This window comes from Coturnix japonica, chromosome 7, assembly GCF_001577835.2.
Source record: "Coturnix japonica isolate 7356 chromosome 7, Coturnix japonica 2.1, whole genome shotgun sequence".
Lineage (NCBI taxonomy): Eukaryota > Metazoa > Chordata > Aves > Galliformes > Phasianidae > Coturnix > Coturnix japonica.
Window position 1 is genome coordinate 30,671,341 of NC_029522.1, and position 19,440 is coordinate 30,690,780.

The window sequence follows — 19,440 nt, forward strand, 5'->3', positions numbered from 1 at the left end:
TAAATGTTTCCAATTCATATTTTTAAATGTCATCAGTATAGTTCTTTCACTTCGTAAAAGAAAGGGAAAAAAAAAGCTTTCCATCAAGCTGTTTATTAACCAATATAAATATTTTTCTAATAAGAGAGTAACTAGCCTGCTGTTCTCTGTGTCTAGGTGTTATATAAACAGAACTGGGAGGAGAATAAAGACAAGTACTTACTTCCCCCTGATGCTCCAGAGCTTGTAAATGCAATAAAAAATACAGCAATGTTCAGTAAGGTAAGAAGAATCACTGGTTTAGTCAGCTGAAGTTTAAGAGGCATTCCAAGACAAAGATGAATTCATTCTGTATTCTGGCATTTTTCCGTTCTCAGAAACTCTATACAGAAGACTGGGAAGGAGACAAAACATTGTTCTATCCATACAATGACAGTCCAGAACTCAGAAGGGTGGCACAGGCTCAAAAAGCTCTGAGTGATGTAAGTATCAAAGCCTGGTTGAAAATTGGATCTTGCTGTGGTGTAACTTGGGAGGTTTCTCACTGGTCTTTATAACAGGACAGAAGATAAATATGCATAGATACACACTGATAGGTCTGAGAGTGGTTTCTATGGAAAAGTATATGCTCTTTATGTGTACCTATTGGCATTTTAATGTTGTTTTTTGAGTGAAAGAAATAATTTTTTCAAGACCTTAGATTACTAGTAAGACCTCAAATACCTCTTAGACTGTGTTGACAAACTCCAGGGTTGGCTGTAATCCCAGTAGCCCTGTTTGACTTGTGAGGCATCTGCAAATCCATGTGATCATGATAAAAAAAAAACAACGAAACAACTTAGTAGTTCATGAGCTATGCTCAGCATTGCTATTTGCTGATACTTGGGGAAAAAATAAAACGGACACAGAACACTTCAACCAAGTATTTCAGGTCTTATGTAAAGGTTTCAGGTGTCTGGTTTATCACAAACAATACAGTAGTAGACTTGAAAACTTCCCTTGTGAACTTTTCTATAGTTCGCCAAAACACATTGATTGAAAGATATTATTGTTCAGTATCTGTGGACAGAACTACTTTTGTTACTGGTGGTGTTAGCAGAGGTAAGATTAAATATTACCTTACTATTGAAGTGGGCAATTTCTGTAAACATTTACTTCTTTCATATTTCCAGATTGTCTACAAAAAAGGGCATGATGAACGAAAATCTAAATATACTTCTCTGCCAGATCCACCTGATGTGGAACAGGCCAAGAAAGTGACACGGCAGCTGAGTGATGTGAGTAGAATGCAGTTATCTTCCTTTGATAGAAATCTCCATTTTGAAATTAGAGAGGTGATATGGTACCAGAGAGCAAAAGAAAAGACCAGAACTCAAGATATCTTTGGTTTTGTCAGAAGCAAGAGTCAGCTGTCAGATTTCAGAAGCAATAACAGTGAATTCTAGTTTAATTTTCAGGCAATGTTATATCCCAGTGTTATGTGAATAGTGAAACAGCTGAAGGAATTTGGTAGTGATATCCCACGTAGAGTATGTCTTACTAAGTCGTTTGGAATAGATGACTTATTTAATGTATACATCCTTTTTTGTCAGGGAACTTTCCAATATAAATGAAAACTGAATGATAAGGTGAAGCCATACTTCACATGATTTGAGCAGTGACTGATAAAGTGGTTATAATGCAGATGTAAAGTAGGAAGCATCTTTACAAAGAAGACTTCTAAGTGAAAATTGAGCTGGAGACTAAGTATTCTTTTTAATTTCGCTGCAGATTATTTATCATGAAGACTATAAAAACAAGATCAAAGGCAAGTGGAGTCAAACTCCGTGCTATGATGTTGCAATTGCAAAAATGAATGCAGAAAATTTAAGTATGGTAAGTAAATTCTTGAGAAAATCTTGAAATGAGCAGCTTATTTTCTGTATATGCCAATGTGGCAAATAGTGATTAAATTTTCCTACTTCCCTTGCTGTATTTTTCTACTTAAGGTTCTTCATGGATAGCTGATTTATAATGCAGCTGCTTTTAGTACATTGATTTTTACTTTTTTCTACTTTTCTCTGTTAACAGAAAAAATACCAGGAAGACTTTGAAAACGAGAAAGACCAAATCTACTTTATGCAGACTGAAACTCCAGAATATGAAGCTAATAAGCGAGTTTCGGATAATGTCAGTAAGGTATGTTATATCTGCTCCCACCTGTGTAGCTTGAATGTAGTTTTGAAGTCAGTTTGTGCTGAGGCTGTTTTGTCAGATGTCCAAAATAATTACTTCTATGCAAAAGATTTATTCTTCTGTCCCAAAGCTCTCACGTCATGATCCTTGCACTCCTGTGATCCGAGTGCTTCTCATGGTCCTTTGCCTTTATGAATCATGTGTTAAAAACAGAGGGAGATCTTTCTGAAAATTTCAAGACAATATAAATTAGTGAGTGTTTGGCTTTTAATACTGATTTCAAAAAACTCATTATTTTTGTTCTTAAAGGTAAAATACAGAGCAGACTATGAGAAGAACAAAGCCATTGCTGATTATAATGTACTTCCTGCTACGGAGAACCCATTGCTGAGGCAGTTAAAAACTGCAGGAAATGTACTGAGTGATGTAAGTATTGTCAAACTATAGCAGCACAATTTTCAATCATGTACAGTAAACCAAAACCCAAACTCATTATTGCTTGACTTCTGCACTGAATTTCTCAGTAATTTTAGTTTTATAAAGCTAGTGTTTTTCAAGGTGGCCAGAATGGTGTAGCTATAAGGAGTCATTTCCCCACAGCTGAGTGTAATATGTTGTGGAGATAGCTAATGATTGTGTAGTTCATTTATAATCCTATGAAAAATGGGTCGCAAGCTGGTGGCTCTTCCTTAGTGCTTAGAACTTCAACTGCTGGCTGCAGTGATAAAATTTTCAAGGTATTTGTATGTACTGTATTTTTGATACCACTTCAAGTATGTATTGACATTCTTGATTTCTCTCTTGTTGTTTTCATCTGTTTGGAAAGACGCTTCATATTTCTCACATCAGACGTTCAGAAATGATGAGTCAAATCTTCGTGTCTTTCCTAACAGTTCTAGGAGCCACCAAAAAGAATTTTTAAAAAATAAATAAAAATTCACTGTTGTAATTTATATTGTATTGTAAGTGCATTTCAGTGCAATCTACTTTATTACCAAATCTTATTTTCTTCCACAGAAATTATACAAAGAAGCCTATGAGCAATCAAAAGGAACAAGCGTGAACTACTGTGAAACACCAAAGTTCCAGACAGATAACGTTCTGAAGAATTTTAGTGATGTATGTATTTCTGAGTTTATATATTTCCGTGCTGACACTCTTGATTGTTTTTCTTTATCGACTTGTGATTGTTCTTCCAGGTAAAATACAAAGATGCTTATCAAAAGAATATTTTGGGACACTATTTGGGCAGTTTTGAGGACCCACATCAGTTACACTGTATGAAAGTTGAGGCTATGAAGAGTGATGTAAGTGTGGCTGTCATTCTCTTCTTGCCATCGTGTTTTAATTTGGAGGAAGCTCGATTGTGTTTTCTTATGGAATGTTTGCTTTACCCCTAGAAAAATTACAAAGCGGATTATGAGGAGGAAAAGACAAAATGCTACTTCCCTCAGACCATAACTCAAGAATACGAAGCTATTAAGAAGTTAGAGCAGTGTAAAGATGTAAGTATAGGGGAGTGGTTATCAAATAGCCAGTTAAATGTAGAGCATCTGCTATGAGATGTCTGAAAATTTACAGAGTAATTAATTTGAATTTTTGAATGTGGTTTTCTCAGCATAAGTGACTTTTAAAGGCCATATTCACCTGTATTTTAGAAGTCTTTTGTGACATCTAGTGATCAAGACAGTATTAACACCATTGAACAGATAAAACCATATAATTAGAATAGTAACAAAATATTAAATGACCCTCAAGCATCTTCTTGCTTAAGTCAGTGTATTTTTACATTAATACTTTGAAGGTACTTGAACATGCTTTAGTTATTTTATTATTACAAACTGTATTTATTAATACTCAAAAATATTTTAATATATATATTTATGTGTAATATTTTATATGCTATATCATTTATTGTCTATTTGTATACGTTTGCTACATCACTATGTTTTATTTAATAGAGAGATGTACTTATTTACATTTACGATGAATGTATTTATTATTTACCCTCAGTACACCTACAAAAAGCATCCTGATCAGATCAAATTTACTCAAGTGACTGACTCTCCAGTACAGAAGCAAGCAGAGATCAACAGCAAGCAGCTGAGTGAGGTAAGTGAACATACCAAACATGTCACTGTGCTGGGAGACTATAAATTTCTGCACTGCACCCACTTTCCAATTTTAAGATGATTCCTGAAATGAAATTATAGCTGGATGTGGGTGCATATATATGCATAAACATAGACAAAGACAATTCTGTGGCCTGTTCCAGTGAAAGACCACCTGGAAATCAGACTTCTTAATTTTTTTTTTAAGGAGCTGTACATGTCAGAGAATCACAGAGTCACCAAGGTTGGAAAAGACCCTTAAGACCATCCAGTCCAACCCTCCACCAATCACCCGTATTTCCCACTAAATTTTGGCCCTCAGTACATAATCTGAATGTTTCTTGAACACCTCCAGGGTCGGTGACCCCGCTGCCTCCCTGGGCAGCCCATTCCAGTGCCTGACCACTCTCTTGGAGAAGTATTTCCTAACATCCAACCTGGATCTGCCCTGGCCCAACTAGTCCTGCTGCTAGTTACATGGGAGCAGAAGCTGACCCCCACCTCACCACAACCTCCCTTTAGGAGTTGTAGAGAGCAATAAGGTTACCCCTGACTCTCCTCCAGGCTAAATAATCCCAGTTCCCTTAACCACTCCTCATAAGCTTGTGCTGCAGACACCTGAGTAAAGACCTTTCTGAGTAAAGACTGCACAGAGCATTTAGGGCTTGTTTCTTCCATCAGTAAGATCAGTAATTTTGCATGAAAAGAGCAGTCTCTGTCTTTATAAGATAAATGACAACATATATTTGCAAAAATCAAACCTAAATCCGCAGTTAATTCACAATGAACCGGCGCTGCTTGTACAAGGAAAGAAGAATTTATTTATGTATTATGTTTTACAGAGACTCTACAGATCTTCCGGAGAAGAAGTTAAACATAAATACACTCTCCCCCCAGATGTCCCACAGTTTATCCAAGCCAGATACAATGCTGCAAATGTCAGTGATGTAAGTGATGACTTTATAATGTTTTACACACAGCCCATGAATTTTTAAGTATGTTACAGATATGCTTATATTGCAGATTTCTTTCACTGGTTCACAATTCTTTATAATCAACTTCTATCACTGTAATTTTTCACTCTTGGTATCATATGAATTTCCAAGCAAATCCCAGCTACTCATGTAATCAATTTAGTTTAATCAATGAAGAAGTAATAAAACACTAAAGGAAGCATCTTATACTAAAGATTTGCCAGGAGTAGCTTTTGTGCAGCTTTTATTTGCTTATAACTCATATGAATACTACTTATAACTCATATGAATAATACTGGTTTTCTTTTTTAGGCCTATTATAAACAGGACTACCATGATCTAATAGCTAAAGGGAACAACGTGTCAGTTGATGCTATTCCAATTACTCGAGCAAAAGCTTCAAGAAACATTGCTAGTGATGTAAGTATCTGTTCCAGGTATACTTGTTTTAGGCATTTAGTAGAAACGTCATCCACTTATGGTAGACTGTAAGTATTCCATAAGTCTCATTAGAGTCACTAACATGAGAAAGCTACTCTCAGTCTTTCCCAAAGTGTTGGTTTGTGTAAAACATCTTTTTTTCTAATTGTTTTGCTTTAGATAAGCAAGTGCTACTGTACCATGTTTCCTAAACCACTCTTCATGGTAGAAATGAAATCAGTAGTTCTTGCAATTGTTTGCTGACAGATTTCCAGTAAATTACCTACACTAGCATCTACTTAGACTGTGAGGCAATATATACTGAGATAGTTTTGAGTCAAGTGGATGAGTACAGTACATTATAAATGAACTGGAAGGCCGTATATTACAAATTGTTGAAGCGGATTATGATTCAGTGGTTTCAGGGAAGTAGAGGAAGCTTTTCAGTAGTACTTTTTGCTGTTCCTTTGGAAGTGAGAGAGATGGATTGTCTCAATTGTTTTAATATTTTTCATACACCTCTCTGTGCAGTAATTTTAAGGAAAATATTTCCTTTCAAGGAAAGCTGTGGCTGGTGAGTCATTGTTATTGGTATAGCTGTTGTGTAAAGCCTTAGATGGTGGAAAAAGGAAAGCTGATATTGGGTATGCTATTGAGGCTAATGTTCCTGAGCAGGTTGCAGCTTTCCTTTCCATCAAAGGTCATAACAGATTTTCTTCTCTTTTTTCTTTTTTTTCAGTTTAGACATCAGTAGCCATGCAACAATATCTTTGATCTCTTTTCTCTTTTTCTAGTATAAATACAAAGAAGCATATGAAAAGGCTAAAGGAAAACATGTTGGTTTCAGAAGCCTGCAAGATGACCCCAAGCTTGTTCACTACATGCATGTTGCAAAGATTCAGTCCGATCGTGAATACAAGAAGGACTATGAGAAGTCTAAGACTAACTATCATACACCTCCTGATATGTTCAGTATCCAGGCTGCAAAGAAGTCTCAGGATGTTGCTTCTGCTGCCCACTACAAAAATCTGATCCATCACTACACTTATCTGCCAGATGCTATGGATGTTGAGCTTGCAAAGAACATGATGCAGATTCAGAGCGATGTAAGTATTTCAGTGGCTGCTGTCTCACTGATGCATAAAGTAGGTATTTCTATTCAATAAAAGTTGCCGTCACTGTGTGGGAATAGTTTGTTTTCATTGTGTCCTGGGGAGCAGCATTAGAAGCTTTAAGTACCAGCTGGTGGAATTTAGAAGTACTACGTTCCAGGTGAGTTACACTCAAAATGATTTTGATGGCAGGATGTCTATGAAGAGCTGTTTTTTGGAATATGACACGCAAATGATTTTATTTTCTTTTTAATTTTTTTTTCAGAAATCTTTATTTTGCAACTAGCATAATTTTGTTTTATTCCTTAAAACATTTAAGTTTCCCTGTTTAGTCTTCATATGAGATAGATGTGGTAGAATAGGTTGGCTATTAGTGAATATGGAGTGAACAAACCATAGATATTGGTAGTATTAGGGATAGCGAAAAGACCAGGTCTCTGGAGACCTGTTGCATAAGAGATTTCTTGCAGGACTATCTTGGTTGTTCTTGCAGCTGCAGGGTTTTAAATAATTGAGCATACCAGGTTGCACTCTGCAGTTGTTTGGTTGCTGTCGAGTTTCCCTCTCTCTGAATTTCTGTGGAGGATGACTCCTTTTGAATGTAGACCATGGGAGGAGCTTAAAAATATGTCTATAATATCCTTGCATTCAGGCTGTTCACTGACTGTATCTAAATGTCAGTATTCATACTTCGTGTATTACCTACATCATTATAGCCTGGGTAGTTTTTTTTAACTTGAAGCCTATAAATATAAATTCTGCATATTTCACTGTGGGAGGAATTATAGGAGGAAAACAAAATGAAGTCTCTTCTCTGTGGACCTTTGTGCAAAAGACCAGCTCTGGTAAAGACTACTGAAACATGGACCAAATTAAACCATGGTCAGTGAACACCTTATGGTAGTTTAGAAGTTATTAATGATGGGAAGCTGGTGAAATCTTTCACAAGGGTAAGAGGAAAAAAAGCTTAGTAAATACTGAAAAGTTGTTAATATTTATAAGAAATAAATGAGGAAGAGAAAATACAATAGCTTACTTTCTCACTTATATAATGACAGAAATGGAAAAAAAAAGAATCTATTGTTCCCTATTGGAATTCATAAAAAATTCCTGCTAATGTAGAACATACAAGCAAGGCTCCGTGACTGTTGTTTACACAGTTCTGTGGGATAATCTTGGTTCATGTTGCCTTTCTGTCCTTCAGAACGTATACAAACAAGACTATAACAGTTGGTTCAAGGGTATTGGATGGAGTCCTCTCGGCTCTCTGGATGTAGAAAAAGCTAAAAAGGCTGGAGATGCATTAAATGACAAGAAGTACCGACAGCACCCAGACACCATCAGGTTCACGAGCCTTCCCGACTCCATGCCCATGGTTCTGGCAAAGCACAATACCAAGCAACTGAGTGATGTAAGTAATGTTTTGTTATTGATGCAGTATGGAGGTTATGTTTCTTACCATGGATTTATGATTTTTATGTTACAATCTGATGTTCCATCTTAAAATCTCCAGAGTTTTAAAAAGGTACAACAAATAGTGATATTGTAATTTGTTGGTAGGAATTAAGGGTAGTTGTTTTGTCTCTGTTTGTTAATATTACCTACTGTGTTCTTATTAACTGAAGTCTTTTTGTCTTGCCATGCAGGTAGCATATAGGCAAGAGGGTGAAAAAGTAAAGCATAAATACAAGCTTGATCCTGATGTTCCTCAGTTTATTCAAGCAAGGGTCAATGCCTACAATCTGAGTGATGTGAGTATGCAACAAGTAGTGCAGTCAATAATATATTTATCATTTCTTAATAGAAAAATGACTTTTTATATCTCCATGCTATGATATTGAGTATAGAAATGTGCAATCTCTCTGTTCAGATGAACCGTTACTTCTAGAAGTCAATGGCTTTTATACCTGTTAAGCAAATTTTTAATTGTCTCTTTGAGCACTGCTGGAAGTGAAGGCATTTCAGTGCTCTATTGCCAGATTAGTGGGATGGTCTGAATGAGGATAAGATCATGACTTTTATTATTCAAATGCACATGGGTTTGGGAACTGATGTTCCCCATTTTTGTACAAAACATTGGAAAGCAGTACAGCTTCTCTATGTGTGTTGCCTCCTGCTGCTGAGCTTTCAAAGGAAGTGTAAGAAGTGTAAAAAAGTAATGTTTTTTTCCTGTTGTTCAGCTATCAGTCTGACTGCTTTCCACTGCTTTTTGCATCTGTCCAGGAATGTAAGGGTGTCCACTGATAGTTTTATTACTGTTACGGTGGTAAACTTTTAGGTGGCATTATCAGGCCTCCAGGAGTAGGCTTAAAATAGATATATCCTTTCATAGAATCATAGAATCACCAAGGTTGGAAAAGACCTAAAAGTCCAACCATTCACCTATTACCAATAGCTCCCACTAAACCATGTCCCTCAACACAACATCCAGTCGTACCTTTCATTCCATCCTTTGAAAAGCCATGGAATGCAGTTAGTCTGTCCAGATTCTAGCCACTAATTAGAAATCAACTAGGCTGCTTCCTTCAGACCAGAGCTCTTGATTTTTGAAGCTTACATGAAAAAAAAAAAATGTCTGAAGGTTCAGTGAACTGAAAAAGGATTTTTCCCATGAAGGGCAAAAAAATTCTGCTGGTAGAGCTGTTCTGTATAGGAACTGAAAAAAACTGAGTTTAAGATTTAATTACATCAATTGAAGTGCTTGTCTTGAACTATGGTTGTAGTGAATTTATCGTAACAGAGCTATAGATTGTGTATCGGTTATCATTTTTCCCTGCAATTGCACAGACTAATATTTTGATCATCATAAATACAATAAAAATAAAGACTTAGACATGTTAATATTTCTTATTGTGACATTGCTCACTTACATACTTTTTTCCCATAAGGCTAACTACAAAGCAGACTGGAAAAAAACCATAGCCAAAGGCTATGATCTGAAACCAGATGCCATTCCTATTATTGCTGCTAAAGCATCTCGAAATATTGCAAGTGATGTAAGTATATTTTGCGTAAGAGGAATGCAAAGGTCTGTTGCCTTCTTTCTGGAGCATATTGTGCTAGAGAGCATATGCTATGTACGTGTAATGATATGTAAATGCTTAACACTGAGCATTGAAATTCTTATGGTACAAGAAAATTCAGATGTTCACATGAACCTGAGTAAGGTAATTCTTTGGAATTATGTTTTAATGTGGCTGCTAGTGAGCTGGGGCTGTGTGTTATATATGCTTAAAGTATCCACCAACTTCTTTGATAGTTTCTTTGTGACAGTTTATCTAAGCTGTGTTCTTAGCTGCCAAAGACCTGTATGTTTAAAGACCTGTACATCTACTTGTCTGGCATTCATGAACTGTACAGGTATGTGGCTCTTCTCAGGCAGCTGCAGTCATTTGGCAACACTGAAGTTCGGTGTGCCGCCTGGAGCAAGCAACAAAAGGAGATCTGAAATGCAGGAAGAAAATTTACTAAATTTGTAAAAGGCTGGAAATGAATTTCATTTTGAATTTCAGTGTATTAAAGTCATCAGTCATATGTTTTGTATTTCCAAAGTAGATAAATATTTCTTTTGCTTTGTCTCTAGTACAAGTACAAGGAATCGTATGAGAAAGGTAAAGGCAAGCACGTTGGATACCGTAGCCTGCAGGATGATCCTAAACTTGTTCATTACATGAACGTGGCCAAAATCCAGTCAGATCGTGAATACAAGAAGGATTACGAAGTGACCAAGACCAAATATCATACTCCCTTGGATATGTTCAGTGTGACGGCTGCCAAGAAAGCTCAGGAAGCTGTTACAAATACAGGCTATAAACAGCTCATTCACCATTATACTCTCTTACCTGATTCTGTGAATCTGGAGCTATCCAGAAACGTGATGCAGCTTCAGAGCGATGTATGTAATGGTTAATCAGCTCTTTTTTTTTCTTCTTGTCATTGTTACTGTGTCACAGTGTTAACCTTTTAAGGCTAGAAAATGAACTATATTAGATTAAGAGTAGATTGAGATCTGGTCTTGAGCTGGATATTTTCCAAAGGCTATTGTAAGTATGCACAGTTGCTAAGTTCTAGGGAGCTTACTCAGCAGATAACAGCTTTCTTTGTGTCTCCATCTATTTGACTGCTCAGCAGATCCTGTTACGGATCCTTTGTACTCTCTCACACAGATGCAGATCTGATCAACTCCCTCGTATTTCTAACATGCAGCTCAGAAATTTGTTTCATTTTTTTTCCAGCATTTTCATGCCTTTATCTGTTGTAAAAGCGACGTTATTAAGTACGTTTAAATAGAAATGGTGTCTGTTAAGGAGTGCATAGAACCAGGCCACCAAGCAGAAGCTTTAGAAAAAAGATTCACAGTGAATCAATTCCACTGTGAACTGAGATGATTAACCAAGAGTACTATTAAAATAACTGAGTTTGTTTTTGTCTGGTTTTCATGTTTGCTGCTCAAGGTTTGTCTTAAAGTCTGTGCATTTGTTATGTATTTCTGAATGTTGGGCAAGTGAAAACAGTTACTTTATCCCCAATAATTTTTAATGTTTTACTGAACAGTTGGAAAACATCAGTGGTTTCAGCAAGCTTGTGTAAATTCTGCTTAAAAATGAATGACCAGGAGGAGGTTTAAGGCTTCATCTGTTTGTGTTTGACTGTTTGTTAGTTTATTTTCTATATGTATGGGCATTCTAATTTCCCTCATCTCACTGTTTTGCCTTGTTTATTTCTTAAAAGAACGTGTATAAAGCAGACTTTAATAACTGGCTGAGAGGAGTCGGCTGGTTACCAATTCAATCCTTGGATGTAGAAAAGGCCAAAAAAGCTTCAGAGATTCTCAGTGAAAAGAAGTATCGCCAGCACCCTGACAAGCTGAAGTACTCTATTCCACTGGATGCAATGGAGCAAGTGCTGGCTAAACAAAATGCCAAGACTATGAATAAGGTGAGAACCTGCTCAGATGATCACAGCTATGACATTAATAGGGTTTTCCTCTTGCAAAATTTGCAACTGTTGCATTCCACAGAGGTTGTAAGAATTTCCAGCGGGTGTACTGGTTTAGTTGGTTAACACTGGACACTAAGAGGTAATAGAAGCCTCAGACTCTAAGCATAGTTAAATGAATTTCATTTCAAGTTTATAAAGACTAAGGATTTCACTTCTGTGCCTATGATTAAAAATGTCCTGTGCAGATTTTTAGTGCTTTGGCAGCCTCTGCTCTTTTTCTGCAGAAAGTATTGTTAATAGTGGGCTGAAACAAATCCTGTGAAATCCTGTCTGCTTTTGTAAGCATCAGTAAGGAACTGGGAATCATTTGTCTCTAGTTATCTGTAACACCACTGGAACTTATTCTTTGTTTGCTATGGAAAAAAAAGCACCAATGCTTTACATTTAAGGATATACATAAAGCAGTGAAGACTGCAGACTTAACATTTTCAATTTAAATATTTCGTTGTTATCAGAAGATACTTGTTGAACATCTCAAATGAAATATTAAGAAAAAATGAAGAATATAATGTTGGCATCCTGCAGTTATTTTTGTTAGGGTAGTTTTTAGTGCTTATGCAACTTCGTGCTATGAAATATTATTTACTGCACTTTAAAGCTAAATGAAAGCAAGCTTATATTTTGTAAGTGTAACTCCTTTTCAATGCTAAATCTTTTAATTGCAGAGGCTCTACACTGATAAATGGAACAAAGAGAAGACCAGCATTCATGTTATGCCGGATACTCCAGAAATTCTGCAGTCTAGAGTGAACCAGATCACAATGAGTAATGTGAGTTGCTGTGTTCAGTGGGGACATTTAATGTCTTTAGCATAGATAAAAAAACTGGTGTAATTCTTTGGTCTTTCTTGAAAGTAGTTATAGATACTTAAGTACTTCTGCTTTTATAATAGAGTACCTGTTCTCTTTTTTGTTTTAAATTAGAAACTATACAAAGCTGGATGGGAGGAAGACAAGAAGAAAGGTTATGACATGCGGCCAGATGCTATTCCAATAAAAGCGGCCAAGACTTCCCGAGACATTGCAAGTGATGTAAGTGTGTTTGTCAGCAGCATTCAGGATCTTTTCAAAACCAGTCAGAACTTGGTGGTTATGCCCAAACGTGGTTTCAGCTAGATGTTTGTTTTGATAAGCCTTTGCAGTATTTGCTCTCAGGCTTGCTTCAGGAATAACACTGAATTGTGCCTCTTTGCTCATTGTAAAACTCATATAGTCACTGGGCTATTTTGTGATGCTCAATATGTGTAAATGTTTAAGCCAGAAATCTTGTTATGAAAAAGAACAACTTTTTCTTTTTTTCTGAGATAAACTTAAGCCTAATAATGTACTTCTTTTTTCTTTTTCTTTTGTTGTTGTTTCTCTTTCCTGCTGTCAGTATAAATACAAACTAGCCTATGAAAAAGCAAAAGGAAAACATATTGGGTTCCGCAGCCTTGAAGATGACCCCAAGCTGGTGCACTTCATGCAGGTGGCTAAGATGCAATCTGATCGTGAATACAAAAAAGATTATGAGAAGGCAAAGACTAACTTCCATACTCCAGTTGACATGCTCAGTGTTGTGGCAGCCAAGAAAGCACAGGAAGTGGCTACAAATGCAAACTACAAACACTTGATCCATATCTACAATGTTTTACCTGATGCTATGAGTCTTGAATTAGCCAAAAACATGATGCAGCTACAAAGTAATGTAAGTGAGAGACTCTTTAGCCTTTGCTTTACCAGTACAATGATTCTTAGTTTATGAGTGAATACTGTTAGATGAACAGAAGATTTTTCTTAGTGAAATTAAGTCAGTTAAATGCTAAAATGTAAATAAAATGAGACCTCCAACAATGATAGACATAGTATATTTTGAGACTCTGAAATACTAAATTACACCTATCATTAGAAGAATTTAGGCTCAGAAATAATTATGTCTATAGAGTGAAATGGATGCGTGCTACTTCTACATCCTGTCAGATTCTTCAGCAGCAGCCCTTCTGTACCAGCCAAGGCAATGAGAAGCTTTGCTTTTCATTAAGTATTATCTTATCCTTCCAAGAAGATGCCCTCTTTTAAAGAAAGGGAAAAACAGCTCTTTAGCTGTGTTCTCAGGGTTCCTGGGATATTTACACCCTAGTGAAGATACGTATATATTTTTCTTTTATTATTTTTCCTCAGTGCAGTGGTTCAGGCTTATTCCTTTCTTCAAGAGGGCCTTAGCATGTAATTGTTTGTGAGCAATCTATATCTTTCTGAACACTTTACAAGTGGTATAATAAAATACAGATAGTACCGTAAAAAAAACCAAACTTCTAAATAGACACTGGATGCATCTTGATACTGTTTGGTTCTTCTTAAAATAAGTATGTTCAAAATCTAATGTACATTAAATACAGGAAGATGTGTCAAAATTTTCAGACATTCATGTGCGTCTAATAATTTTCTTTTCTTTCTGCTTTCAGAATCAATACAGAGCAGAATATGATGAAAGTATGAAGGGTGTTGGATGGATGCCACTGGGCTCTCTGGAGGCTGAAAAGAACAAGAAAGCAATGGAAATTCTTAGTGAAAAGAAATACCGTCAGCACCCAGACAAGTTGAAGTATTCCGTTCCTGTGGATTCCATGAATATGGCCTTAGCTTTACATAATGCTAAAATCATGGATGAGGTAAGAAAATGTTCATCACAACTTATTTAAGTTTGGAGAAATAAGGCATCAGTTATACCTTATGTAGTCTTTTGGGTTAATAATTTCTGTGTTTGTTAGTTTGAGCAGCTAATGAAAATGCTTGACTGTCACTGTATTTCATCTTAATAGAGCTGTAGTATATTTTAAAGCGAAGCATAAACCTGATAATTTCTTCATAGGGTCTACTCAACATTACAGATCGTAGATTTCTAATAGTTTAACTTTATGGGCTGAAAATACCAGTGAGTGCCTTTTGAAAATGGCTTTTAAGCTTTTAAACTATAGTCTGTATAATCTGATGGCTATTACATCAGTGTGAAATGGCTGCATAACGTCAGTGCTCTTATATATTGAGGTATTTATTTTCTGATTCATCTGCTGAACGGACAAAATCCACTGCTGTCCTTTAGGAACAAGAGTCTTGTTCATGTGCACCATGTTTGGAGGGATCACCTGAATTTTATTTAGATTTTACTTCCCGTAAGAAAAGGAAGTTTTCTCTCTCAATTAATTGTTATTTTATATGAGATAGGCTGTTAGCCACCTTGCTTGGAAGATTATTAGCTTATTTTTGTAACACTTTTTATACCTTCTGACTTGGCTTTGGTAGCTATTGTTCTCTGTTGAATGTACTTGAACATACTGCCGGATAAGAGACAAGCAATAAGATATTGTAGCAAGATTGATATTTCTTCAACTTTTATTGCAGACTTGTGCAGTTATCTTCATAAGAGCTATTCCTGATAAGGAAAAACGTGGGTGGTCTTAGCATGCTAACGGCTGTGTTACTAAAAAGAAAGATTATACTTAAAATAAAAACAGTTACACTTAAAATTTTATGGTAAACTGATGTGTTTGTTGCTTTATTCTTCTAGCACAAATACAAACAAGCATGGGAGGAGGACAAGAAGAAGGTTCACATGACACCAGATACTCCACAGTTTGCTTTAGCGAAAGCTAATGCATTTAATATAAGTGATGTGAGTACTGTCTGGAAAAAGTTGCTCCTCTTTTTTTTTTTTTTTTTTTCCCAATTAGAAATAAATAACAGCACAGGAAAGTTTCTGTAACACTCACTTTGTCAGCCTGTGTTACTTCCACAATCTGCTATTTTCCTTTTTCTACTGTCCTTCCCTGAAATTAAATATCTAAAGCTGTCAAGAAAAAGCAATAATATTTATGGACAGGTTATGTAGCATTCACGTAGGTTATTAAAATATAATAATTATTAACAACATAACATAGTTTAAGCACCATTTATGTTGTTTCTGTATTTATAATTTTATTTTCTAATACCCAGTGTTCTGTAGCAGAATTCTTTCTGGAAGGTTGAACTTATTCTTTATGTAACTTTATAGACCGTTTCTCAGTAGCTGTTTGTTAAATCTGCATGTTCTAAATAAAAATTGTAATTGTACCCATCTTTATATGCATATAAATAGACAAATCTCATTTTTAGATGTAAATTTTCACCGGTTTTCGTGCACGTGTAAAAGAAATGCAGATATTTTAGGTATTTTTACTGGTTATAGTTCAGTTCAGTTGCATTGATTTGTAGATATAAAGACTGGATTTAATTTTGAAGGTGAATCCATGTTTGCCTTTGTGTTCCTGAATGGCTAAAAGAGCTTTTCAAAGAGTATTAAACATAAAAATAGTCTGTGTCTCAAGCTGACATATAGAATGTATACAGTATGAATTCTATTTTAAGAACATGTTTTGTGTTTTGCTTTTTTAAAGGATGTGTCTTTTTTCTTTCCTTTCACAGAAAATGTATAGACATTCTTTTGAAGAAGCCAGAAAGAAAGGGTACGATCTAAGAGCTGATGCCATCCCCATCAAACACGCCAAGGCTTCCAGAGACATTGCTAGTGATGTAAGTTCTGAAAAAAGAACAATCAATTTCAGTTTCTTGGCTCAACTCAATATGCCAATTCTATGAAGTCTGTTTATTCTCTTGTTTGTAAATAATTTTGATATATTCTGATACATTTTCTAGCGTGGTTAAAGAACAGAATCTCCATTAGAAGGGTAAGGAGATGCACGGAAGACTCTGAGGAGAAAGATATACACATATTAGTCTTGCAAGAGTTGGGAAAGAACAAATATGGCCTTAAATTACTCTTTCTTCTGGGGCGTTCTTCTTGAATTCATGATTCATTTGAGCAAACAAGCTTCATAAGTGCCATACAGATCTGTTCATTTATGCTAATCATGGCTCAGACTATCACTAGGATGGTTACCCAAGCTGAATGGTGGTGGTAGAGTACGAACATAATAACATTGGACAGTGTGGGTTGATGTATCCTGCTTGTGGTATTTCATCTTAGAGCTAGTAAAGCTATCTCTAAGCTATAGTGTAGAAAGAATAAATTTCTGTTTTCTGAAGGACTGATTTCAAATCAGGTCTTGTGTGTTGGTTTGGATTTTTGTCAGTCTGCTTCATATTCACATTGTACCATTTAGAATGAGGTTAGAAAGCAGTCACATCCCAAGTTGTCACACCCCATTCAAGAGTAGAATAAAGCAGCATATGGAAACTGCATTTTTCAAGAAAATGTTTTTAGAAACTGGTTTTGATGGAGCCCTTATAGAATTTTGAGACTTGTTAAGCACGCTGACAAGAAGCAGGTAGAACTACCACCTCCATATTCTTAGTGTTTGTTTAATCATGTAAACATTCTGATTTACCTCTTCTTTCCCTTACAAGGTAGATTTAATTGTTAAACAAATGAAGTAGAACTAAAATCTCTGTCTCTGTTCTCTGCACAGTATAAATACAAATTAGGTTATGAACAAGACAAGGGAAAGCTTGTAGGCTTCCGCAGCCTTCAGGATGATCCTAAACTCGTCCATTATATGCAAGTGGCTAAGATGCAGTCTGATCGTGAGTACAAGAAGGCCTATGAGACAAGCAAGACTCATTACCAAACACCTTCTGATGCACTTAGTATCATGGCAGCTAAGGAGGCACAAGATCGTGTAACCAATGCAAACTACAAACGACTGATACACCACTATATGCTTCTACCAGATGCAATGAGTTTTGAACTGTACAGGAACATGAATCAGATACAAAGTAATGTAAGTTTCCATTTTCTTTCTCATCATTCACATGTATTCTGTTTTCTTCTTTTCTCATTGTGTTTGGGAAAGAACAGAATAATGTGGCATGAACCATTTGTAAGCTGTAATCTTCACTTTTGTTTCCTGGCAGAATGAATACAAACAGGATTACAATGAATGGTTCAAGGGTATTGGTTGGAGTCCTGCTGGTTCTCTGGATGTGGAGAAATCTAAGAAAGCTACAGAAATCGCAAGTGACCGGAAATACCGGCAGCATCCCAGCAAATTCCCTTTTACAAAACAGACTGATGACATGGATATGGTTCTTGCAAAGCACAATGCAGATATAATGAATAAAGTGAGTATTTATGGGGAGAACTAGTCAAGACACTCATGTCTGACCTCTGTTAAACTTTGTATAAATCTCTGTCTTTACTTTTAATTAGCAGTTTTTTCCCCAGGGAAAAATGACTGTTGCTTAAAGATGGCTCCTTTTTCAATTTTTTTTCTTAACTGAAATATCCAGTTACTGCTAAGAAGCATTGATTAAATCAGTCTTTTCTTGTTTTTTCCTTGCTACCCCTCCAGCATCTATTTTTCTCATACTTACATGGCAATTACTGACCTTGAAAATCTTCAGTAGAAGCGAGACTGGATCCCGATTTGACCGATTCTGAATTAAGTCATCCCATAGTAAAATAAACCTAAGTTAACATCTTTTGCTTTTTACCCATCTATAATCAAGGTGCACAGACAGAAAGGTGAACATCCTGTAAGAGCTGGCTTCTGTCACCTATACTGATAATCTGATGTTCTTTTTTTCAATAGCATGCTTATACTCAAGCTTGGGAGAAGGATAAAACTCAAGTTCATGTGATGCCAGATACACCAGATATTCTGCAAGCTAAGCAGAACAAAGTAAACTACAGTCAGGTAGAGCTTTTTAATGCTTTTACTTTTCAAACTAATGTTAAATTAATCTACTTCCAACTTCAAGGTGCCCTTTCATTTCAAAATAAATATCTAAATAGAAGGTGACATATGTATTTATGAGGCTTTTTAATAAAAATTGTTTTCAATTCTAGAAACAATACAAGCTCGACTGGGAGGAAATGATTAAGAAGGGCTATGACCTCACACCTGAAGCCATTTCAGTGAAAGCTGCCAAAGCTTCAAGGGACATTGCAAGTGACGTAAGCAAGCATTTAATTCTGTCTGAAGTGTACTGTTATGTGGACCCCTCTGAAGAAGAGTGACTTGTAGTTTAAAAAAATAATAAGAATTGCTGATAAAACATCTTAAAAATAACAGTAATTGCTGATAAAACGTTTCCTGGTCTGTTTTTGTCAGTGAAGACAACATGTTAAGGAAAGTGATTCTTTTATCTTGGCATTTCAAAAGATTATGGTCCACCCATAAAGTGGCTGGTCATTGAAAGTTAGGAGCAATTTGAACTGAATTGTCTGCTCTTTTGAATGTTACATCTACATCAGGAAGTTGGTCCCAGTGCCTCTACTTTGAAATCTTCTTTACAACTCAGAAGTAGATATGGTGACATGACTTGTTATTATTTTACATAACTTGATACTAATACAACTCCTGCATTTATGGAAAAGATTTCATCAATTGTAGCTGATTGTTTTATATATCAAAATAGTGTGGCGTGGCAGCCTTTGGGCTGTGGCTGTATAAATCAGTGGCACAGGAGACCACTGTTAGAGCCATGCACTCTTCCTGTTCAAGTGACCTGGTTTGTCCCCAGGGAAGGCATTTGCAGACACCAATTGATGCACGTGAATAGAGGGGCTGCTAAGTCTTCACATGAGATGCCATAGCAAGTTGCTTATTTCATTAGTAATGAGGAACATTGAACTGAGTGAATATATTTGCCTTGTATATTTTATCACTGCCTGATTCTTACTGCAATTTCA

The 19,440-nt window shown here is 36.0% G+C and overlaps 1 protein-coding gene across 1 annotated transcript in view; it reads left to right on the plus strand.

The window, feature by feature from the left end:
* The window catches only part of NEB (nebulin), a 108,355-nt gene that overhangs the window by 9,250 nt on the left and 79,665 nt on the right, over positions 1-19,440 (plus strand). Inside the window, 28 exon segments of the mRNA XM_032445929.1 lie at positions 157-261; positions 357-461; positions 1,152-1,256; positions 1,750-1,854; positions 2,050-2,157; positions 2,464-2,580; positions 3,172-3,273; positions 3,354-3,461; positions 3,555-3,659; positions 4,168-4,266; positions 5,108-5,212; positions 5,552-5,659; positions 6,454-6,765; positions 7,976-8,182; positions 8,418-8,522; positions 9,660-9,767; positions 10,355-10,666; positions 11,503-11,709; positions 12,438-12,542; positions 12,696-12,803; positions 13,147-13,458; positions 14,216-14,422; positions 15,319-15,423; positions 16,212-16,319; positions 17,216-17,527; positions 17,661-17,867; positions 18,338-18,442; positions 18,595-18,702. Coding sequence (XP_032301820.1) covers positions 157-261; positions 357-461; positions 1,152-1,256; positions 1,750-1,854; positions 2,050-2,157; positions 2,464-2,580; positions 3,172-3,273; positions 3,354-3,461; positions 3,555-3,659; positions 4,168-4,266; positions 5,108-5,212; positions 5,552-5,659; positions 6,454-6,765; positions 7,976-8,182; positions 8,418-8,522; positions 9,660-9,767; positions 10,355-10,666; positions 11,503-11,709; positions 12,438-12,542; positions 12,696-12,803; positions 13,147-13,458; positions 14,216-14,422; positions 15,319-15,423; positions 16,212-16,319; positions 17,216-17,527; positions 17,661-17,867; positions 18,338-18,442; positions 18,595-18,702 — 4,200 coding nt within the window.